At 40.9% G+C, this 24961-nt stretch overlaps 1 protein-coding gene and 1 long non-coding RNA gene across 2 annotated transcripts; both read right to left on the reverse strand.

The window, feature by feature from the left end:
* Positions 1 to 4610: 4610 nt before the first annotated feature.
* LOC119907484 (zinc finger protein 385D-like) lies at positions 4611 to 23450 on the reverse strand. Its single transcript, XM_038725245.1, has 8 exons — positions 23297 to 23450; positions 19455 to 19570; positions 10154 to 10261; positions 9344 to 9512; positions 8007 to 8258; positions 7745 to 7926; positions 5794 to 5895; positions 4611 to 5414 (listed from the first exon to the last, which is right to left on the reverse strand). The coding sequence occupies exons 1-8, from the start codon at positions 23304 to 23306 to the stop codon at positions 5157 to 5159; spliced, it is 1197 nt and encodes a 398-aa protein (XP_038581173.1). The 5' UTR covers positions 23307 to 23450; the 3' UTR covers positions 4611 to 5156.
* Positions 14410 to 17231, reverse strand: LOC119907485. Its single transcript, XR_005445110.1, has 3 exons — positions 16081 to 17231; positions 15874 to 15981; positions 14410 to 15184 (listed from the first exon to the last, which is right to left on the reverse strand). It is a non-coding gene; the product is annotated as an uncharacterized LOC119907485 (long non-coding RNA).
* Positions 23451 to 24961: the final 1511 nt, after the last annotated feature.

Raw genomic sequence — 24961 nt, forward strand, 5'->3', positions numbered from 1 at the left:
GCAGCTAATGTAACATCCATTTGGGCCTTCTGTCAGCGAATAGCCAATAAAGTGTCCATGACAGCCAACTGAATGGCATATTGAGGCTAGCGAAGTGGATTTGGTAAAACTTGGGTGTTGTGAGTGTCACCCACTGAAAACAAATGACTTTAGCGCGGCACCTCAGCTGTGAAACAGGTCTGTCCTTTCGGGTGAGACCCATGACAAAAGCACACTGACAAGTGTTGATTTAGCTGGCTTTTCCTCACAAATATCTGGCACTTTGCATGTTCTCACTGGGATTATTTCCATATTACATATGCATGGTATGTAGCATTTCAGCTTTATTACAAACAAAATGAAGAATATTTTATTACAGTTGAAAATCCCATCTAAACTGCAGCTAACATCATACGTTTTCATACATACGTGTACTTTAAGACCCCATGTTAGGAGCCGTTGTAAGTGTTGCAAATATGAGTGCTCTGTCACTAAGTGAGCCATACAGAGCTGTAATGACTCACTGTTTTAATAATAAGATCACTTGTGTTTATCTAAAAGGTGTATTATTCTTTCTAAAAGCTACTAAATGTTACAGCTGTTGCCTCACAGTGGGGAAAAAGTGAGTGGGGCATTTGTGTATGAAAGTGTTGTGTTTGTTTTTTTTAGTCTGTCTGTATTAAAAAAAACGAGAGATAGAGAAGGAGGGAGAAAAGACGATAGACAACCAGAGGGACTCCACAGGTTTTAGATCAGCTTGCTTTAATGGACAAAACCATTACACAGTCATTTAATGCCACCCCTGACTGCACACGTGTCAGATGCCTAGAGAGGAACTTATTATCACAGGTACATAAAAAAGGACAGAATAAGAGAGACTGATTAAAATAAAAATGGATTGAGCATTGTGGCAGCCAGATAAATTAGGGCACATGTAGATACAAAAATCAGATGACTACGAACATCAACACATTGCCTTTTTTAGTACAAATCTATTTAGCTGCTGATGTTATGCATTGATCTCATTATTAAGAGATCACAAACTCATCTCTGTCCAGTCAGATCTCTAGCTCACCCATCACTGTCCAGACAGTCTGACTGGCCAATGAAAAGATCATCTTGCTTTTTTAACCAGATGAAAAGTATTAGCTCTAATCTGTGCACTCGCCTCAGCTGGGGCCAAGAAAACACAGGCCGACTTTTTAATATGGAAAATGTGCGTATGGTGCCATACTCACAATTTATGGTAATGAAATCATAACACAGGTTGTGTAATCAACCCCAAAAGCAACCTTTAAGACAGAAACAGCTCAGGAAGTCAAAGTGTGACTTGCTGTATGGGTCTCAGATTGATGGACAGTAGGACAGATGACCAGACAGCCACCTACATCTTTATAAAAAAAAAAATTTGTTTAGATTATTTGATATTACAAGAAGGAGTGCATAAAGGACATCTATGAAGAATGTCAAGATCACGCAGTAAAGTGCAAGACTTATTTCCATAAAGATCATCAAGTCCAGGAGACTAAGTGACATTATACTAACAACAAACCAATCTATATAAACAATGTCAGTCTTTATTGAAGCCTAAATCACGGTGTTTCCTTAAACTAAAACAGCAAGTACCCGATTGTATTAAGCACAACATTAAATCTAGTCTGGCTGACAGTCAGTGTTAGATTTAAGAGTATTTCGTCCAAAAATGCCTCAAATGCCCTCTAAAACCCACATTATAACACAATTAATCATCTAATAAAGAATGTAACAATATGTTTTGGTTATTCACTCACCAGTGATTATTATAACTGGAACTCCCCACAGTGTATTTCAATATTGCAAATTTTCCCCTCTATGGGTGTGAACATTAATCTCTGACTGCATTGCCAAAGAAACCAACCTGGAGGTTGGTCCCTTTGAAAAAAACACAACAGGAGCACTGAGCCACAGACAGAAAATCAACTCTGCGTGTGGTGCAGCTTGGTCATTATGCCTTGCAGCCTGCTCTTGAACACCCTGCTGAGCCATTTACTTCAGCCAACATCCCCTCTGTTTATGGATGTGTTGCTCCATGCCATACCGCACTGCCTCTGCAGGACAAGAAAGCCTCACAGGCTCTCAACAAATCCGGTCTGGTGCTGCAAGAGAAACAATTGCTACTTTGGAGAGATGTCTGACCTTTCAACCTTTGCTCCCAGGACAACCGTGGAAGCGTGATGAACCAGACAGATGGAGCTTATGCCACAGATCCCCTCTGCCCACTCACCTTTTATTCACCCACTAGAGCTAGAGAAACATGTCACAAAGGCAGCTTTTACAGGTCTTGTGTTGTAGGAGTGGCAACCTTTAGATGTACAATACTTTGGTTTAAGACGCTGAGATTGCTGTTTACCACATGGTCAAACACAACAACAAGCAGGTCTCAGGATGGGTCAGGCATAATAGGCAAATACTTATTACAGAGCTTGTTTCCCTCATTTCAAGTCTTTATGCTACTTTTACATTTATTTAATCTTTTATCCAAAGCAACTTACAATTACTATATATGTCAGAGGTCGCAACTGGTGTTAAGTGTCTTGCTCAGGGACAAATTGGTGGATGTGGGGGATGTGGGGGATAGAACCTGGGTCTCTCAAACTAAAGGCTTGTGTCTTATCTACTGCGCCATCACTACCATGCTCAGACAAGCTAATGGGCTGCTGGCTCCAGCATGGTATCTTTCTTCTCATCTAACTCTTGTCAAGAAGATGTCTATTTCCCAAATGCTGAACTATACTTTTAATTAACTGTCTTAGAAGTAATAATGGTGTTTTGGTAATATATTTCAGTTTCCTCTGGATGTTTATTTGACTTAATGAACTTTATTTATACAGCACTTAATGCAGACTTTAAGTTAAAATTCATAAAAAAAATTTTTTTTACTTCCCTCATGTCTGTTAGTGGTAGTCTCATTGCACTTATCCATGACCACCTTTGCTCTATGGTTTGAATTAAAGTGCAATGTGCAGAAGTCAAAATGCTGCATCATGCCAAGAACTTGTTCTTTTTCTATGCGAACAGCAAGCAAAGCTGCCCTCAAATGGCACAGCTCTGCTTTGTACCTTTGTACTCTCTCCAGGTAGCAGAGAGGGAAGAATTCCCTGGATGCCAAGTAAGGCTTTTGTGTTGCTGACATATGTTTATGTGTGCATGTGAGCATGCCCGCCATGAATTTGACAGTGGAGGTGAGAGACAGAAAAAGGCGGTGGAGGGAGTAGCCATGAACGTATTGTGAGATAACGAAAGAAAGATGACAAAAAGTGAAGGAGAAAAGACAGTGAAGGCTGGCGAAGGAATGAGCCAGGGAATTAAGGGGCCAGAGGAGGTCTGGATTCCGACAGTCTGTGGAGAATTGAGCATCCCACACACAGATGTTCACAATCATCACCCCAGACAATTAATAATAATAATGACTGCTGCGACAAGTGGGAGAATCAGGAGGAGGTGATTGATTGGATGATAATTCTCTGAACTGGCCTGTGGAATTATTTCCTTTGGAGCGCCTTTGGGATGCAGAAGCAAAAAATATCTAACTAATTAATCCAGTTTGGTGTCAGTTGGCTGATGAAAGACCAGAATAAGAAGATAGTCTGAGAGGTTGCAGAAAGTTGAAAAGGCAGCTATCTCACAGCCCTCTGACGTGATGGAGTTCGACCTCTGAGAAAGTTTAAAATAACCATCCTTCAGATCACATCAGCATGGACACTGATCACACAAATGTAGTCACGGTTAAAATAATTCACAGTTGTTTCATTTTCAGATAAGTCAGAAAAACAAGAGAAAACAACACCCCGAGACAAAATGTGAGAGTCTGCATGAGGTGCGTCCACTGTAAACCACACTTCAGCTCCTGAGATCAGTGCCTGTACTGAAGCAGAAGTCTACTCTCTCTGTATATATATACCTACAGACTTCCAAAATTAACTTCCTTTTAAAACCTAACCTTACGAAATGAGCTACACGTTGCTTGGGGCTACAGCGTAGTAAACCTCATCAGAAAGACAGACAATAAAGTCAGACAGAACATTCCTGCTTTGATTGATCTCAGAGAGCGAAGCTGGAGGGAATGCAGGCGGGCGGTGGCAGGTGAAGGTTTATCTGTGTCTCTTAAGTGATAAATAGTTTAAAAGTGTTCAAAGTCTTCAGAAGCTAAATAAAGGCTATGGATCCTTTTAGGGTGTTTTTGGGGGGTATACCTGAGTATAGACCAAGGAAAGATTGTTTTTGCGTGCTGCTAAGTAGCAAAGGAGGATGAAATAGGCTTAGGTGCAGTGTCTGAATGCAAAGAGTTATGGGGTTCAGGAGGGGGTGATGCTTGACTACGTCTCAGCGGCGTCTACATTTCTGGCAGTGTCAGGGTGAAAACGTTCGCATGGAGCTGGAAAGACTGACAGATGTGTGTTACAGCATATGCATCTTATTTAGTAAGTCTGTCGGTACAAAGATGTGTCTTTGATGCTGAATGACACATTTCATTGAAAAGATGGTGCACTTATTTATTAAATAAAATGTGCGTTTTGGAGCATTGATTTGGTGTTATGAGCCATTTTCAACAATGACCGCTATGATTATAAAGAATTTTCTGGAATCAAATATGAGTACCCACAACTATTGTTTATTGGAAAATAATAAACATCTTCAGTCAAGCATGCTGTGATCGCCATTCATACTTATATCTGCACACACAAACACACACAGTTATAGTCATCATGGAAGTTCACCATGATGCATCTTTCTAATATCTGTACTGGATTCAACTGTCCATTTTAAGAGGGACTTTCTTGATTGTCAAATAGATTATCGGCATTTACAAATCCTGTTTATGACTGGGTGAATCATGCAGTAGTGCAGCAAACATGTAACAAATTGTACTTCTGTGATGGCTATATCTGCGCATGCACACACACACACACACACACGCCCTCATCAGAAAACACACATTCATTTGCTGCAATGTACTTCCTCCATCCCAACCTGCCTCATGGTTTTGGCCCCAGCAAATGATCTTCAGTCCTGGTCCATGACACTCACAGCATGTGTTGTTGTGTGGAGTACAGTGAGCGCTGTCTTATATCACATCTTGTTCAGGTCTCAGGTCTGCTTTTAGCAGTAGTTCAGAGCTGATTGCAATGTCGATGGGGTCAGTAGGGGGAAAACAGGACCGGTGTGTGTGTTGAACAGATGGGTCCAGGGCCTGGATGCAGCAGCGCCTGGGGGAGGGGCTGATTCTGAAACAGGGCGGGGCTCGGGTTTGAGGCATGGCGGAGGGAGAAGGAGGGCAGCGTCGCCATGGCAGCAGCAGCAGCAACAGAAAGAGAGTTAACAGAGAGTTGACGCTGTAGGAGACACGAGGCCAGAGGTTTGGTCAGGTCCTGGTTCGTCCTTAGAGCCAGACGAATCTGAGTTGGAAACACAGACAAACAAACTGCAATCAAGGTTTTTCTTTCTCTCTCTCTCTCTCCCACAAAAGGAAACTGAGCACTTAAAAGTCTTAGCAGCTACTTGGCCAACAGAAGCACATGCCATCCCAGTTCCTGCCAAACAAATCTTATCATGAATCTGCTCTCCTTTCTAACGTAATCTGCCTTTTTGTCCCTCTTACAACATCACTGGATAAAAGAATTTCAGACAGAAGATTCGTCAGCCCATATCGCAGACGATTTGTCTCATTGGAAGTAGGGAGTGGAGTTTCCTGGAGGAGGCTCTGGAGAATCAACTCGTGTACACGAACACAATGATGAGGGATGAAAGTAAATCAAGCAACAGCAGAGTACTCACTGCCTGGAAACTCTGGTGACGCTGGGTGGGAGTGTAGGGGCTGAACTTAGGCTTGGCTGGTTTACCTGCTGCTCTATCCTTGTGTCTCCGGCTGCTGATGTGCTGCAGCGGAGGAGAGAAACAGATAAACACACAGACAAATAAATCCAGACAGACACAGGCAGGAGCACAAAGACAGAGCAGACAAAGAAATAAAACATGCCAGTCGTATTTACTTGTCAATTTGAATAATCAGTGAAGAGTAAATTAAAGGAAGGCCAATCAAGGTTCCTATTATTATTTACTATTTTGATGATTTGGGAAGAATGTTGATATTTTGTTGGCTCTGACTTTGAGATTCAAAATATTCACGAGGGGTGGGTTTGGACATCTTCCTGATTTGATTGACAAGCACAAACAGATGGCTACGGCCAAGCGAGGCACACAATCAGCGGTGAACTGCTAAATATGCATGAGCACCTGGCTGAAGTTAACTTTTTCAGCAGTCAGTTATAAAGACCAGCGACTGTGCATTCATATCACGAACATCGGATTCAGATGCTCGCTGAAATACACAAGGCTTAGTAGCTTTGTGCTCATTATCTTGAGGGATCTGTGATTTTAACTCACCTGCACTGACAGGTGTGAGATGTTCACACTGTGATTGGGAATAAAATATGCGCCGTCCTGAAGTGCCTTTTCTGTAATGCCTTTTCTGTAATGCATACTGGATAAAGTGATGATGGCCCTGTTGATGTTGAACTGTGTGAGTGGCAAAATCTGCGTGACAGCTGACCTTTTCCTAGCTGTACATTCATGAGAGGAACTAACCAATAAGAACTGTGATGGGCCAGTTTCTTGTGTCTCCTACCCAGTGCTCATTCTGCTAGTTAGTTAGTTAGTGTACATACACATGGACATATAAGACATTTAAGTGTAATCTACTAAGTACATTTACTCAACTATTGTCTTTAGCCATTTTGAGGCACTATCTTTACTTAAACACATATACTACTTAACCTCTGAATACATTTCAGAGGTTAATATTGCACTGATTTACAGCACATGGTTAAAGATTAAACTAGTGGTTCCCAAACTTTTTGGCTTGTGAACTCTTGCAAAAAAAAAAGCTTTACTGGAGCCCCTTGTCATGTTCCAGATATCTACGAGTTGTTAGCGGTTCCCCCTAGATTTCTCACATGGTTTCATTTACATAACTGTTCGAGGCCCAGAGAGGTAAAATAACTCAGTAAGCAAAGATTAGAGGAAAGTCCACAAAATACATTTATATTTAGTAGTACAACTTTTTTTTCTTCCCTCTCCCATTAATCATCTCACGACCCCTCAGATTTATCTTCTGACCTTTGGAGGGGGCCCCACCCTTAAAATATAATACCGTAGCCTTGGTGAAACATTTGTCAGACAAGGACATAACTTCTTAAATCTAAGATCACAATGCAAAGTAAGATATGAAAGAAATGACAGATATGGTTTTCCTGCCTAAAACACAGAATAACAGACATCAAGGACATTTTACTCTAACTCACCTAAAGCCCTTTTCTCTTCTGTTAAACATACATGGTAGTGTACAGTGTGTATCACACACAGATCTGTGGCTTATGTTTCAATTCTGTTTCACACAAGGCTCTGTGCTATAGTTGCTTTTCATGAGAACATGTGTATGCATCAACAGGCTGTGTTTTCTTATACATATTGAACAATTTGGGTTTTGAAAAAAAATAAAATCAATGACTTCTGCAAAAATAAAGATTTGGCCTCACTAATCCTGTGTCGTCTATGCAAAATATTCCACTTATTCCACATATTTCTGGTGATCCGCTATTCACGCATATTCATTAGCAGGATCATCCAAAATCTCTCTAATAGGTCTAAACACATCTCTGTCATGGACAGTTTTTCTGCGTTAATCACTATAACAACTAAACAGCCCCAGACCTTTTGATCAACTAACCTGTTTGAGCTGAGTCTCGGAGTTGACGTGCACATCGCAGATCTCACAGTGGAAAGTTTTGTTCTGGAGTCCAGTTGACGACTCTGGCGGTGCGACCACCTTGGCCTTGACCCCCGTCCTCGGGAAGGACTTGATGGCTCCATCACCACTCCTTGCCTCCAGCATTGTCTTGTGCTTCGTGCCTGAGAGGATATAAAGTCGCGTCAACAGAGTATCATAGTACAAGCTAAACTCGATAACAGCAGCACCTTCAGTATCTCACCACTGTTGTGGGCCTGCAGCTGGGAGGCTGAGTTGACGGCCACCTTGCAGAGGGAGCAGTAGAGAAGACGTATAGCTTTCTCTTCCTCTGTTTCCTCCACTGGAGGCACCTCCACCTCTCCGTCTCTGTGTGTCTCTTTCTCTGGTGCCATCGGGCTGGGTGACAGGGAGGGGTCATAGGGAGCTTTTACGGTTTCAGAGGAGCCAACGCTCGATGGTGCCGCCTCTAAGGTAGGGTTTGGTGCTGAGGGCTCTGAAGAAATAGAAAGATACCACATAATAAAGACAGCGTAAGTCAGAAAGTAAACAGAAAGAGTATAGAAAGCAAGCAAGAGAGATGGAGATGGAGAACGTCAGATGATAGGGAGATAAACTTTTTTCCACTTCTATGAAATTCTTGAACTCTTATAATAAAAAGCACCAATTTCGTGACATGCTCAGAGACAGAGATAATAACTTGCCAGTCTACATTATGATTATGAGCTCTATCGACCTCTCTAATCGCACTGATAATCAATGATTTCCCCTAGGATCGACCTCACAGCACTTAAACGAACAGTTTTGTGTAGAGATGATTTGGCTCTATTATCTTTTGTGAGACTGACTTAAAGAGGTTCCCTGGGGGAGCACGCGCTGATTTAAGGATTCACTCTTTGCTAATAACAATGATTAGCTCTGCCTAGCTGAGTGGGTGTCTGTTTGTTACCATTGATTCCCCACTCTTACAAGCCAACAGGGTTGTTTGCTGAGCGAGCTCTCCTGCCATCTCATCCACTTCGCTGAAACTAACTCCAAACTGGAAATGATCACTCGCTTTTTCTGTCTTACAAACAAACTCTCATATTGGCGATGTCACGTACAATTCTTCAATCGTCTTGTTCTTTAGCTTGCAGCAAAATGTATTATTTTCATTCCCTAACGCCCACGCACATTCAAAAGCAGCACATCATCATGTTGGGAAAGGAGCCAATGCTTCAACACACATCCACACTTATGTTGACATATTCCATGCACACATGCACAAACACACACACTACACAGTCACTCATGGATCATATTCAAAGCATTTTCAATGTGTTTTTGATCTCAGGAGCGGAGGTCAGTAAATGTAGACATGAAGAAGGAGGATAATGCTCAAACTTTAATCTCTTCACTGTGAAACCCAAAGCAGCAGGAGGTTCATCACTTCAAAGAGTTAAAGTCGTGACTGGGAAAAGAAGGTTTGAGCCGTAGATGCATATAACGCTGTCATACATTTGATGTCTGTACACACATACACACACACACACACAAGACACACATACACACAGGGGAATGCGTGCCTGCAGAGACACACACCTCCTGATGTTGTGTCAGAGCTTGGGGGCTGTGAGCAGGGTGATGAGAGGATTTGCAATGTGGTTTCCTTGGCGACCGGTTCAGAGGTCCTGATCTTTGAATCTGGGGTGTCCATGGCTTTCAGCCTTTTTGTGTGTTTGGTGCCACTATAATGGGAAGAAGCCTGCGCCTGTGTACACAACAGCAAACAGGAAGGTATAAACAACTGATCACAATTATTTAGTTATGTGAGCCTGAAAATGTTTTCATTTTAAGCCACAATGCATGACTTTCATGTGAATAAAAACACTAACATAAAGTTTTAAAGGCTTCTATCACTCCCACTTTGACAGATGTTTTACTATACAGGCAACAAGTAAATCAAAGTTTGCTGTGTTTCTGATGTAAATGCTTGCTTAAATCAGTTGCAATTGTAAATATTGGAATTAAACCGCCCTTTGTGTTTACATTTACACATTCTTTCTGTTTTCCATGTATTTTCTGTGGCAATGACTCCTGTGCTGCTACACCATCTTGTTAGCAATAGGAGTGGTGACATTGTAATGCAGCCTTTAATAGTGCTTGTTTATGAATCATTCTATAATGAGCACAAAATGTATGCTCTATAAAGGGCATTAGAGGTGTGCACATTTCACCTAATTACGGCATGAGGCAGCATTAACTCCTCAGAACCAGTAAAACAGCCAAGAAACAGGGGCAGGCCTCCTCAGGCATTCAACTGTCATGCAAGGGTGTGTGTGAGAATTACTGTAAAAGCACCCTGAAAGAAAAACAATTCAAAATGTGTGTTTCCCACAGGACAACACCCACCTCAGAGTTGAACCTCAGTCGACAGACTCCGCAGGAACTAGCCTTCCTCTTAAGCGGTAAGGTTAGCCCAAAGCCTGGGCCAATCAGAGATTTCTGGACGTGATCCATCTGCAACAAAAGAGATGCATAACATTAAGGTCATAACTGGTTTAGGGTCGTGAAAGACAAGACTGAGTAGGTAGTGAAATCATTCACTAGAGACAACAGCACACTGTAAAGAGTGTAAATGGCATGCCCTTCACTCTGGAGAGGCTAAACCTAGACTAACCCAAACACATTTAAAGTGACATTCCACCTTAAATATTTTGACTGTGAAAAACTCAACCCCTGTATGTTTGAAAGATGGCTGTCAGGCAGAACAGAGGCTGTGGTCATCCTGGATTTTGCTTGGATCAATGTTTTTATGGCAGAAAAGTATTCATTCAGTATGTTCAGTATGTTCCAAACACACATATATTTTTTAAAAATATATTGCAATTCACTGCTTTGATCTCTGTCGAGGTTGCAAGCATTAGTTTGTTCACTGGTTAAGAGCTTTGTCCTCTTCCACTGGTCAGAGCCACTTAATCCTAGCTCCCTAACTGACTCGCCTGATTCTGTAGTTCCTAAACAAAATGTAGCATAAATGAATAGCAGTAAATGGCCAGACAGTGGAGAAGTAGTGACTTTTATTTTCCACACAAAATCATCTAACTATGTGAATCCAGTGTGACCACCGTGAATCCCACCTGACCACAGCCTCCGCTCTCCATGATGGAGCTGACAATAAACATTTTACAGCCACCTTTCAAACCTACAGGGGGGCGAGCGCTTCATGCTGAAAACCTAGCCCCGCCCAGTCCTTTTCCCACCCAGACTCCATGACACAGATCCTGCTGATGATCTCTCCACACGGACAGTCAGAAATGAAGGTGGGATTTAGAAACATTCCTCCCGTCATCCACTTTCAAAATAATAAATACACAGGACACAAAGATGCTTTGAAATCATGTGTGTTGTTCTGTAACATGAACACAAAAAAAGCTAAGGAGGAAATTATGGAGCAGTCACCTCCAGACGAGGTTTCTTTATGAGTGTAAAAACCAGGCAGTAAACCTCCTAATGTCTTTGCATGTGTGGGTCTGCGTGAACAATAAATGTACAAATATCTGACCACACAGCGGTGTGCACCTCTGGACATTACCTACTAGAATGTTTAATGAACACATATACTCGGTGCAATAAAACCCAACTGGCCTTTGTGGAGCAAAATAAACCTTATTACCTGTGATGAAATGACCCACATAAGCAGCCACAACCAGGGAGGCTTTATGGAAATCTGGCTGGAGGTGATGTAAAACTTTATGTGTTATTGTGGGTCAGCCAACCGGTTCTATAATCATGTGAACATATAGCACTGCACTAGAGATTTTGCCAAAGATGAATTATTTGCTCTTCAAACATTCTGAACGCAACAGAATCTGCCTCTAAGTGTGTGTGTGTGTGTGTGTGTGTGTGTGCGCTCATTTTCTTTGATCATCACACTAGGCAGCTGCACTGGAATGCATCTCTGCAGTATCTCTCCCTGTTACCCTACAGCTATTTGTGTACATAAAACTCAAACAAACATATAAAAACAAATAGTTATTTTTTAAAAATCATTAAATTACACCAATTAAAAATTCATTCTTTAAATGCCAGTAATAACTATGGCATGGGAATATACAGTGGACGGCTAAGTGTAGGTATACACAGTGCATGGCCACATTATTGTTAAACATTTATGAGAACGTGAGCGTAGTTTTTATGTTTCTCTGAATGAGACTGAACATTTTAACAGTGGCAAAAAAAAAAGTGCCTCCCACCTCAGCCCAGAAGCTCCTGCATCACCATCTGACCTTCCAACACACATTCCTCACTTCACCCCTCCATCTGCTCCCCTCTGAACTCTCTGCCTCTCCCTTCGTCTCCGTCTGATCAAAGTCACCTTCCTGCCTCTCACTCTCTTACCCTTCAACTCCCAAGCCACATTCTGGGGTGGACTAGCACCTGTGGCAAAGTCAGTTTGTCCTTCTTACTCATTGCCTCTTCTTTCTTTCTTCTGTATGCACACTGCATCCCCTGCTGAAACAAATCAGTCTCCTTCATCTATTCCATTGCTGCATCTATCCATGCTGCTTATTGTGACACTAGAAGCAATAAAAGCAGTAAATACAGTAAATAAAGACATGACATCCGCCACATAGTTTCTTATTAATCAATACATTCTGTCTCACCTCCTCACACTCAGCGGTGGTGGCGTGTCAGACATACTCAACACTATAAAGTGAGTTATGGCTGAAAGTAAAATAAAGCAGACTTTTACTTGGAGCTCAGTCAAGAGCCTCAACGTTTATTATGATGAATGTTCCTGGACTTACATTGTGTACCAGCGCAACAGCTAAAAATGGGTGGGTTATGATGAATGAGCTGCTGCTTTGGGTTCTTTGTCATTTAAATTATTCTTTTCTTGGAAACAAAAGCACATTTTTGTTTCCATTTTTAAAAAAAAGCTCTGTCAAACTACAAGCCCGGCCAGCCGGTGAAGTCCCAGTTTACAGCGCCGGATCCCTGACTCACAATAAGCACCCACACACGTGTGCCACCCTGTAACCATGACAACCCACATGTGGGCACCAAACAAACTCCTGCACAGCATTTTACAGATGCCAACACACACATAGCACCTATATTCACAAGAAAGTACAGGCTTATACACACACACACACACATCAAGAAGCTCACATAAAAACACACATTCAAGGAGAAAACACAGCCAGCTACATTTCAGTGGTGTGCCCACTTACTGAACACCCACAGGTTCAAGTCAGAGGAGGGAGAAGATTCCCTTTTACACTATGGTGCGTGATCTATCCAGTTTGCAGACAAAATATTGCACATTAAGTCCTACCATAGGTTTCTGTTTAACAATATTTAAATAAAAAAACTAACTTAGGAAGCCTTTGAGGTGTTATCTACACCTCAAAGGTGTCACACACAGTAGAGCTGAAATGATTAGCTGATTCATTGATTGACAGAAATTCATCAGAAACTATTTTGATAATGAATACTTTTTTTAAGGATAAAATATTCTCAGGCTCCACTGCCGCCAGCGGGGGGTTTCCTGCTTTTCTTTGTCCTATATGATAGCAAACAGAATACCTTTGGGTTTTGGATAAAACACGGTACTGAATAAGTTACACAAGGCTCTGGGAAATTATATATATTTTGCAGAAAAAAGTAAAGAAATCAGCAGATTAATTTTAACATAAATAATAAATAACAGTTGCATGCTGCGCTAAAGTCTACAGAGGTGGCAGAAAGGGCTTTCAGTGAGCATGTTGCATTTTATTTCAGGCATGCGGCCAACGCTCCTTTTCCAACTTAATTGTATAGAAAACATTTAACATTACGTTAAAAATTAAATGCCATAAATCTCCAAAATTACAACCAATCAATAGCAAGCATTGTAAAGGTCAGTGACTTTTTACAGGCCTGACATTATTCATGTACTATAACTGTAGAGCAGGAGAAGTGTTGGAAATGGAATATAATGAAAGAAAAGAGAGAGAGTTATAAATAGGTGAGGAGATGTGACTGAGCAAGGCGAAGGTTTTGTGAGCGATTTGAAGAAATCTTTCAAAATGTGGTAAATTTTAAGTGAGACAGTTTTTCTGACTTGAGTAAAAAGGTCCACCACGAGGAAGCCAAGAGAAGTAAAAGCTACACACAAAAAAAATAAAATGGTGCTAAATAGCACTAATAGTGCTTCATTGGCTCGTAATCATAGGGGAACCAGTTTCGGTGCTATATAGCACCAATCTTCAAAGGTGCTATAAGGTACCTTTGTCAAATGGTACTATGTAGAACCATTAGGTGCCATATAGCACTACTTTGCTCCAACAAAAATGGTGCTTAACAGTACCCAACAGTGGTTCTTTGGCTCGTAATCATAGGGGAACCTCTTCTGGCGCTATATAGCACCTATTTTTTTTCCTTTTTTTTTTTCAGTTTTATAGCACATTTGTCAAATGGGGCTATTTAGAACCATTAGATTCTATAAAAAGTTTTTACATTTTGAGCTAGTGGGGCCCTTAAGTCATGCCAGATACTACCAGAGACAAGTCAATATGCTTTTAAATGACAACTTCATAATTTGTGTTATGATAATCATTTGTTACCAAATGGTGGTTCAAAAAATTCCAAATCCTGTACTAAATACTTACTGAGAAACAAAATTACCCTTTTAAAACCTTTTAATGTATTATTTCAACAGAAAGTAAATTAAAGAGTTGTCAAGTCAGGAAAAAAACAAATAGATAAATATATACACAACATCACAATATACTCTCCTTATATAGATAACAAGCTATAATGTGTACATTTTAAAATAAGTAAAAACAAACATTTTCTGTAGCCCAGTAGGCAGGTCTCTTTTTGGCCTATTCCTGTATAAGCCTACTTTAGTTCTTCACTATATTTAGAAAATCTATAGTCTTTTAACATTAAATTAGTACATTTGTGAAATTACTGCAACTGGCTAATGCAGTTGAAGTCCTGCAGTATCGTTCATTGTCAACAGCACAATAACATGTTTGTAAGTCCTTCAGGATTTCAAAAATAGAAACTGGAAGAGGCCCAGTTCAGTGGAAAAGTCCTTGTTCTCTTCAACAGGCCATCCAGAAAGAGAGAATATTGAGTCCTACAGTCCACTCACAGATTAATTTGTATACTCTTTACTGTGACAGGAAGTCCGACTGCATCCTTAATTTCAATACAACACACTCCAAAAAGGTCAGTGTCTTCTTCAGTCCTTTAGGATGCTGGATTCCAAACAAAATATACACACAGGAGGATGCCCAGTGCCATCGAGATGTCCTCGCTCTCTTCTGTGATAAACTGGCCATCAAGTGTGAGCCAAATGTGGTCACACTGCATAGGATGACCTTCCCTGAAGCCTTAACGTGCCATTTTAGGTATTGAGATGCCAGGAGTGTTGGTCTAAGCATGGCCCTGGGGAAGAGAGGACAATAGCATTAACATCTTATCTCACATTTATTAGTCATGATGTGTTCTTCGCCAAATTTAATACCATTTCATATTTTTAATTAACGAGAGTTTTAGTATGTTATTACACAGTGGATATTTTATAAGTATCGACCAGGTAAAGCAACACTGAACACACCTGGTTTAGTATGAAAATAATATCCATCCAACTATTAACTATACCCGCTTATGTTGTACAGGACAGTGTAAAATGCCATAGGCTTAAGCTAATTATGGTGACTAGCAAGCTACAGCAGTTTTAACCCCTGTCATCTTGGCTCAAGCTAAAGTTTACTTGCAACAGCCTGGCTGAGAGGGAGTCTGTGCTTTTATGGAGGGGCAGGAGCCACCCTGTAAAGAAAAGGGGTGCGCTGGATTTATAAGACAAAATGAGTGTCATTATGAAACAGCTTGCAGCACAATGTTTATCCCCGATCAACTCGTTTGTAAAAAAAAAAATCATTAAGTTAACATAACATGTTGGAAGGTTTTACCTAATACCTTTTTTAAAAATATATTTATTACTGTGTGTGAAGCAGCTATGTAGGAAGACAGGTAGGTAATTGGTCAGACAGGTATGATCTCAGGCAGATATGTAGGGTGTCAGTCAGTCAACTCAGTGGTACACTAAAAATCTAAGCAGTGCAGAGATTTACCTTTTTCCAGTCTGCCATCTTCACAGTCATCCATCACGTTACAGAGAGCTGTGTGACAATTTGTTGGTCCACATCAACATTTGTGGGGTCTCTCAGATCCCAAAGGAGCTTATGTTAAGATGAAAGAAGTAGAAAAGACATTAATTAAATATAGGCATATCTCATACAATTAAATAAAGAGGCAATCAGCACACTACCTGTACTTACCAGTCTGAAACACCGCTGTGGTTTGACACAAAGAGAGAGAAAAATGAAATTAAAAAACTAGGATAAATATTAGCCGATAGCCCTATCTGCTGCCTAGTGACGACAAAAGTTAGAAACATAAATTAATAATTTCTGCTAACTTTAAATAAACATAATATAAATACCAGATAAAAAGAACAGTAGCTACACTAGCAGGGATGTTAAATTGTTAACAGTTTATAAAAATACAAGTTCACAAATTCACTAAGATATATATAATAAATAATGATAAATAGCTTAAATTAAAGCAACAATTAACCTAACTTTACAGTACTGTTTGCTTCCATTGCAGTGCACTTGCATAGAATCGTTTGACATAAGGCTACACTAGCTAATGTAACATATGCCTCTTGCGTGTTCACTACATACATAATTTGAGTTTTAAATGGTTAAATTACTATGTCTGATAGCAAAATCTTGTAATTTTATTTTGTCAGTAATTTTACCTGTATTTGATAGATGTAAGGTGTACATTTGCGTTACTTTCATAAGTTTATGTTGTTCATATTTAATACTCCCTTAAGCTGATGATACACGGGGCAACTTTTTGAGCAATGTTGCTGGGCAATCTTGGTAGTGGCAAGTCTGACAATGTATTGAACGGATAGGGGCGGTGCGGGGCGGGTGGCGCAACGGTGGGGGAGGGGGATTACGGTAGTAATCTTTACAACAATCGATTGCTCTAAAAGTTGCTCCGTGTATCATCAGCTTTACACACGCAGCTTTAAAGCCCGTTACCATGGGAACTAACAAACATCCCTTCTTTGAGTCAACTAATGTTAGCTAACAGTTAGCCGTTATCCGCCGTTAGCCCACCACCATCTGCTGACTGTTACCACTATCAGCGATATAAAAGAGATTAAAAGGGAGTATTACAGAATTGAATAACCCTCGTTACACTAACTTAACGTTACACTTAATGGTTTGTGCAGCAACAAATATGCCTAATCGTATCAACAGAATATTAACTTATCTTATTGAACATTAGTGTATCTTTAACGTTTGTATCAACGTTACAAAACACGGCACAACGTTTGAAAATACCAACGAAAGATTTCCCCTGATAAGCAACTCAACGTTAATAGTCTGTTTCTGTGGCAGCTGGCGCTAAAACACTTACCTCAAAAATGTCTGCTTGTTGTCACTCTGAAGCCGGCCCGTTCTGGATTTGGTTAACGAGTCCGACGACTCCAACGGTCCAACGTTGCAGTTCTGTTTCCAAATTTCTGGCCGCTCTCGCGCTCGCATCGTTGCGGTCGGGCTACGTGCTCTCTTTTTATGTAGCGCCTGTTCTGCGTGTTCTGGTCAAATGTAGTTCCGGGTCAAAAACTCACTTTAATGACAAGTCCTTGATGGTGGTCTCTGTAAATACTATTACAAAGATTTGGCTACGGTGTAAACCTGCTTTATATCAAAAGTGCAATGTTCACTATTATGAATTGGCACTAGATAAATAAAATGTATTTAATTTATTACAATGGTAATTTCAATCTGAATCTGAGGATATTGAGAATGCTTTTCATTATGAATTAATATTTTTATTCTGGGAATGTGTGGAATTATTCTTATGTCCTGTATATGACATAAAGGCCACATTGGAAATTAGTAGGCTACTGAATATTTGAGTGCAGTGCTTTAGAGTAAGGCAGAGGCTTGCTTTTAAAAAAATAATAATTATGTCAGCCTATGTAAATTATTTAAAACTTTACTTACAGAATGTTTAATTTAGGCCTACAAAACATAAAGCCAATGCTTTTCTGAGGTCAAAGAGTCACCTGTGGGGGCCCTGGAATATTTCCTTAGACATGTTGGGGGAGTTTGCGGGAAAAAAGGTTGAGAACCACTGCTTTAATATGTTATCATCAAGAAATATACATTCTTTAAGTGTTGTTGGTTTTTCAAAAAACTAAAAAGAGAGTTTATAAAACCTCTTAAGAACCATACAGGGGCTGAGCTGGTTCTTTACATGGTAGTGGTGCTATATAGCACCTCAACCACCCCAAAGAACCGCTGAAGAACCATACTGGGCTGAGCTGGTTCTTTACATGGTAGCGGTGCTATATAGCACCTCAACCACCCCAAAGAACCGCTGAAGAACCATACTGGGCTGAGCTGGTTCTTTACATGGTAGCGGTGCTATATAGCACCTCAACCACCCCAAAGAACCACTGAAGAACCAATATTTTTTTGTGTGTAGTAATCTGACCAAAAATGGTAGTATATTGATTGTTTGTGGCGGCGGCGGTGGCGGCGGCAGAGGAAGAAAAAGAGTGAAGGAGTTGTAAACTGTTGAAAGCAAGAAAGAGTGCAAGGTGAGATGGGAGAGATGGGGAAGATGACAGCAGGAGACAAAGTGGAAAATACAAAAGAAGAGAGCTGAAGTGAAGAGGGTGATGGAGCAAGAGCAATGCAAGGATTGATGAGAAGGCTGGAGAGAGGAGAGTGAGGTGGAATGGAGGGTGCCAAGACCTGATTTCTCCTCAGGTGGCAGAATGGCTTTTTGACAAAGCAAGAGAGGTCAGGCACACACATACACACACACAGAATAAATCTACACTGCACACTAACAGTCTATCAAATGCAGACACATGCATGCAATCCTCTCTTTCTTTTAAACCCTCCATCTATCTCTATTTCTCTTTTCCACACATCTAAGAGCACATCAGACTTTAGAGACGGGCCCTTCATTTTGTAATAGGGTTGGTATTAGTGAAAGTGTGAGGACAAAAAAACACACATCATGTTTTCTTGGCTCAACTTCTGGCGTCAAGGTGTTAGACACAGTTTTGTATTGTCTGTAAATAAATCTCAGCTTTGTAGTCAAGCTACACTACTTATACTAAATTGATTCAGGCCAGAAGAATGATTTCATACATAGCAGAGGAGTATATTAAGACATATACAGCACGATCCCCCTGTCAACCCGACGGCAGCCCTTAGCTCAGCCTGACACGTCAACTCTCTTCGGGGCTCGGACTTGGCCAGCTTCAGTTCTCTCCCCCTTCATCCTTCACAAAGACCAGGGTGGACAGCTCTAAGAAAAGCTGTGTGAGGAATACCAAGGAATCAGCTCCACCCCCCAGGATGTGTGGAAATGTCACAGCTCTCAGCATCAGATGTGATATATTTGGAATGGTGTGGGCAGCTCGCTCATGCATCTGTGTATTGAAAAATAACTGTACACTATCCCACAAAATAAACTCCTCCACTTGCAGCAGAAAGCAGCATGCTAAAAGTGAACGATTAGGGTTTTGATTTTGATTTTTTTAAGGCAAGAGAGTACAGTTGGTGAGAGCGTGGTTGCCGTGACAACTGCGATGACTGACAGTACTCACGTCAGTGAATCCAGGCAACAGGTGGAAGGGGAGGAGGGCCTTCGCATCTGGGGAGGGCTGGGTCCTGCCCAGCGTGGGACGGACCAGCGGCGGCAGAGCGCTGTGACACACATTACCTAGGAGACAGCACAGCAGGGAGGAGACAGGTGGATCGATTGACATATGGAGGAATGATTATATACAGACGAGGTGATTCTTTTTAGAAATAATCTGATGATAACTGAAGCTACTACACCACAGATAACTAGATGAAGACACTGTGCTCAAGTTTGTCTGCTCAGAAACGTGTCTGATTGTATTGTTTTTTTAACATTTATGTCACTATTGCCACTATAGATTAATGTGATTTGGTCCCTATAAGTAAACACATTCTGGTGTCATGAATTGACAAAATATACTGTGTACCCAATTAACCCCTAACTGGAAAAAACATAAAATGATGTTTGATCTGCGTGGACCTCGATCTCATTTGAGTTTCATTAATCTATATTGGCAGTGATAAAAAAAAAAGGAAAGGTTCACTTAGATCAAACATCACTTTATCTTTTTCTTGTGTTAGTTTGAAACACCCACTCATCCACAGTGGCAGAAAATTAAAATGTGGAACTGGTATGACAAGCAGAGGTGGAAGGTATGTACATACATTTCAGGTACTTGAGTGTATATCCTTTGTGTCCTATATCTACTGTGCTACAATTAGAGTGCAATCCCATTATTAAGTAAAAGTCCAATAATATATATTATAGGCCTATAATAATATACACTCTGATAGTTGCTATTCTACATAATCTGCTATTTTACTTTTGACACTCTGATGATAATAATATTGTACATTTACCAAAATAAAGTATGCTTCTTCCACCACTGATGATAATTGCATCTGTGAGTATAATTACACTGTATATTGATTCTTCCACCATGTTGTTATAATGTCTGAAATGAGAACTCATTAGGGCTGCAACTAATAATTAATTTTAGTGATTACTATGCCAAAACTCAAACTCTATCATTATAGAGTACAAAAAACAGTGAATGCTTACATTTGCGAAGCTGGAACCAGTAATTTTTGACATTTTTGCTTTAAAAAATTACTTAAATCATTAATCAACTGTCAAAATTGTTGCCTGATTAACTTTCTGATGATCAACTAATTGAATAAGTTCCTTGTTTCAGTTATAGAACTGATAATGAGGCCTATTTAACATCTGTTTTCCTAAATAAACATTAATTTCAAAGCCTATCATACAAGCAGTCAAGTGAGAGCTTTCTTAGGTTAATCAAATAGGCCACTCCACACAGGTGCAGAACAGGGTGTGTGCACATAGGCTACTCACACACACACACACACACACACACACACACAGACAAACAATCATCCACATCATAAAACACATTATTTGATCAAAATTAAACTTGCACACTTGCAGCCTGACACACACAAATATTTCTGGTTCAATGAGGCCATTACTAAAAGTGCTGCTTGATAAGCATCTTGTTTGTGCTGCTGAGTCCTGATTATGCAAGCTTGTTTTCTAGTTTGCGTGTTCTCTGAGCTTGATTACAGTTTGATTCAGGACCAGCCCACATGTATAATCATCATAATCAAAATCACAACACACCCATCCGCACTGCCATTAGTCTGATTGCCTTTAACTGGCTGAAGCCGTGTAAGTGTGTGTGCGCAAGTAATGCTGTGTGTGTTTGGCCTGAGTAGTATGTGTGCTGCCCTGGATACGTGCTTGATATATTACATGCACGCGCATTGTAGACTACCGTTCTGTTGTACAATTGGTTCCAAAAAAATACCAATGGCGATTTCACTTTTCCCGAAACCCTTCACAAAGTCAGCACAAGAGCAGCCAGCGTGCACTAAACTGTGGATCGCATGTCATTGCTAAGACACACAACATGCATTCAATAACCACATCTTTCAAATTTCATATAGGCGATTTCTCACTCCACCTCCACCAAAACTCTGTGCACTTAGTTCACAGTCCATTTTGCACATGTTTGCAAACTCTGTTAGATTTACATTCACCTAATACACAAACCTAACAAACCACTAAATTACTGTGGATTAGACTAGGCCCTATACCGTGTTACATCCTGCTACAAGTAGGCCCTCCCTTTAAAAATAAAAAAAATAAATAGAGAAGACCAAGGTCAGAAACCTCAGAATCAAATCTTTAACATACAGGCTTATCACCTAGGCTATGCGCTCATTAGTCCTACTACTTGGCTACTTTATCCTTTATCCTTTATGTTATTAATGATGCGTCATATTTCAAATACTGTAGGCTGGGTGTTAATGCTGTCTGTCTACTTTATTTGCGCAGACCGTTTCCTTTCATCTCATTTGGTCCACAAGTCGATTGTAGGTTAGTGGATACATGGATGCGAAGCTCTGGGCTACACTTCGGTCAGTATCCTTAAAATGAAGAAGGTGCGCGCAGCCGTTGCCCTGGTTACCCGATGTTTTGGATGGAAATGTAGAGAATAATTAACCGATCAGTTTGGTGTGCACACAGCCATGGAGGTTTCTGTGGTTATTTCGCAACAGTGTGCTTGTTACACAAAATGTAACCAGCAGATCTGGTGCGTAATTGTGGTTTAGACAGTTAGACAGCAGATGGAAGAGGGAAGCTTAGGTTGGCTACCTGCTGCCTTCAGACGGCTGTAAAGAGCGTCACCAGAGTAAAGGAAAGGCCTTCAATTTCGAATTTAGTTAGAATATTAATCTTTATTCTGTCTGTCTGATGGTAATGCCATAATTGGAATAAAACTTGTGTGTGATGTAACCTGCTGACCGTTGAGTTGTTGATCTGCTCCTGCAGGCGGGTAATAGCACGAGAGATACCTGACTACACTGGATTGGCATCGGTACACCCTCTGCACTGGTGGCCGTGCGCCGACACCAGCACGAAGCAACGAGCCTCAAAATATCAAAACACGGGATCACAAAACCATAGGCAGCGTCAGTTGTGCATAAATGCGCCTGCGGATGTGGCCTACACATAACATGCAGCCTCGTAAAGCTTAGGCCTATTGTGTGCCAAGAACTTACTTTGACCAGTAATGTTTAGCAACTCTTCTAAACTTTTAGCTGAGGTGAAGGCACGCAGGAAGATAGTCTACTTTTAAAAGTAGAAAACCATATCAGCGTTTAGGCAGTCTAATTTTACAACATATTTCACACTGGAACCGCACCATAATCCACCAAGCACTGAAACGCTGAAAATCAGAGATTAGCCTGTTTAAATTATGATTTCACTTTGGCCAGCAGGGGGGGCTGCAGCCACACCCTCTTTACATGTTCATGTGCTTAATTGTGAGAAATGATTGTAAGGATTTTATGAGATACAAGAAACACGTGGACGAGATGACAGACACGTAATGTTTAGACCCTTCAACTGAAGTAGCCTAAAAAAGCGACTGGTCATGACTAAATGTAATTTCCATAACTTGTAATAATCTAAAGCAATGACAATTTGTCTTACTTTGTCCATGCACAGTGTTTTTCCTATAATCCTGTGAGAAATGGCCTATATAGTATAAGGCATTTAACAAAATAAGCATGCATATAACAATTCATAGTGAAGTTAAATGTTTTCTCTGTTTTCTGTGAGCTATATTATATTTATAAGCTATCTCTCTTGTTATTAAAGAATATATAGAGACCGTGATCTGTAGATGCATTAAATAAGCAGCACCATCGCTGCCTCGGTCTGTTCCACTTCTCAAAGCTCACATCCATTTCAACATAGCAACAAGTGCCTCCGCCGCGTCATGATCAACCACAAAAAACTCTTAAGATAAAAAAGCAAAACGCATCGTTTACGTACCAAAATACATGGCGGCACCAATTGGAAATCCGATTGTTCAGTCTGAGATAAAAGTAGCTTTCATCTCCGGGCAGAGATGAGGCTTTGCTTCTTCCCCTCCACACTCCGTCTCTCCTCTCTATCTCTCTCCTGCGGCGCCGATGCTGCTCCTTCCCATCTGGATTCCCTCCTCCTCTTAGCTCCCCCCCCCCCCCCCACCCCCCCCCCCCCACCCCTCAACTCTTCACAATTCGTGTGCGAGTCTGTCCCTGTATCTACATCTCCCAAAAATCTGTTTTAAATTCAGTAAATAGACGGAAATGACCTTAATGATTGTACAGCACCACCCTATAGTGCAACCCTCAATGCCAATATACAGAGTGCAAGAAGCAGGCTTAGGTTTTATACAGTGTGTGACTAAATATAAAAGAAAGAAGGGAATCCCCTTTTTAACAAAGTTACTTATTCAGCTTTTCTGGGCAATGTCATAAACAAAACTGCATGCTTAAGAAGAATGAGGGGAAATCCTTCGCATCCAGGCCACTCCTGTCTGCGGGCTTCCCTGCTGGGCTCCTGTTTCTGGAAGGAGCCTTGGGTTCTTCTTATGGTTCCGTAAATGGTTTCCCATCCTCACTTTCCTCTGGGGCCCATGGTATTTTTAGATGTCCTGAAGCTTTCACTGCATAGAGATGAAACTACACACAACATGCACAGTCCAGCTAAAACCATCACAGGCTGTCGTGCATTTATGCAGACTTATGTCATGCATATATGCATGCACATATTCACACTGAAAAATGACTCTATGTGGATGCCTGTCTTTATGTCCTGCTCACACACTCACACACATCTGTAGAGAGTTTAAGTGTGCTGTATCTCTGGGCAGTGACCTTGGTTCAACTTTCTTGTCATCAAGCCCAAGCGTGTCCCCCCCCCCCCCCAACAACATGTGTTTTCCCACAATCTACAACTCCAGCTCAGGAAGGCCGTCAATCCAACAACTGTTGTCCTCAAAATGCGCACACACTGCCTCTGTGTGCTTGAACTAACAAGTAGGCTAATTTAATAGGTGCACATTTCTGCTTAGAAACTGCAGCGCTCACTACAAGGACTCGCACAACAAAACCGCAGAGTGAAATGAAATAATACATGCTCAGGATCTCCTGGCTTGAGGCATGTCATCTGGAAGGGACCAGTACCTCCGTCCAGGAGCCACATGGAACAAAAGCTGAGGAGGAGAAAAATACACATATGGAAATATCTACTCACAAACTCAATTTAACGCCCCTTTTGTCACTTACTGTATTGCCAGACATTTTGTTTTCCTCTGAGAAAGAGCAGAGCACTTTTAGGGGCCGGGTGGTATTATTGCCTTTTTTCCCCCTCCCTTGGAAAGGGGCAGCTGTAAAGTTTCACACATTTGGAGTCTCTGGGTTTCATATTCTAGATGTAGCCAGCTGTCTTCTGTCTTCAAGTGTACTAATTGTGCCAAAAATCACCATCAAAATGGTGTGAAACTTTGCTCTGGAAAGTAAAACGTTGGACCAGGGTCAGTGGATTTGTGGTCAGTGCATGACACCAGGCAAAAGTCATGTCTCCTGACTTCATTGAGCTACTGTGGCTGAAAAAAAGTTGTAATTTACTGACTAAAACATGATCTGCCTCCTGCTCTCCAGATCTCATCAC

Source organism: Micropterus salmoides, unplaced genomic scaffold (genome assembly GCF_014851395.1).
Source record: "Micropterus salmoides isolate LMB-PRFRI ecotype aquatic unplaced genomic scaffold, ASM1485139v1 Ms_hic_scaffold_17, whole genome shotgun sequence".
In the NCBI taxonomy this organism is placed as follows: Eukaryota; Metazoa; Chordata; class Actinopteri; order Centrarchiformes; family Centrarchidae; genus Micropterus; species Micropterus salmoides.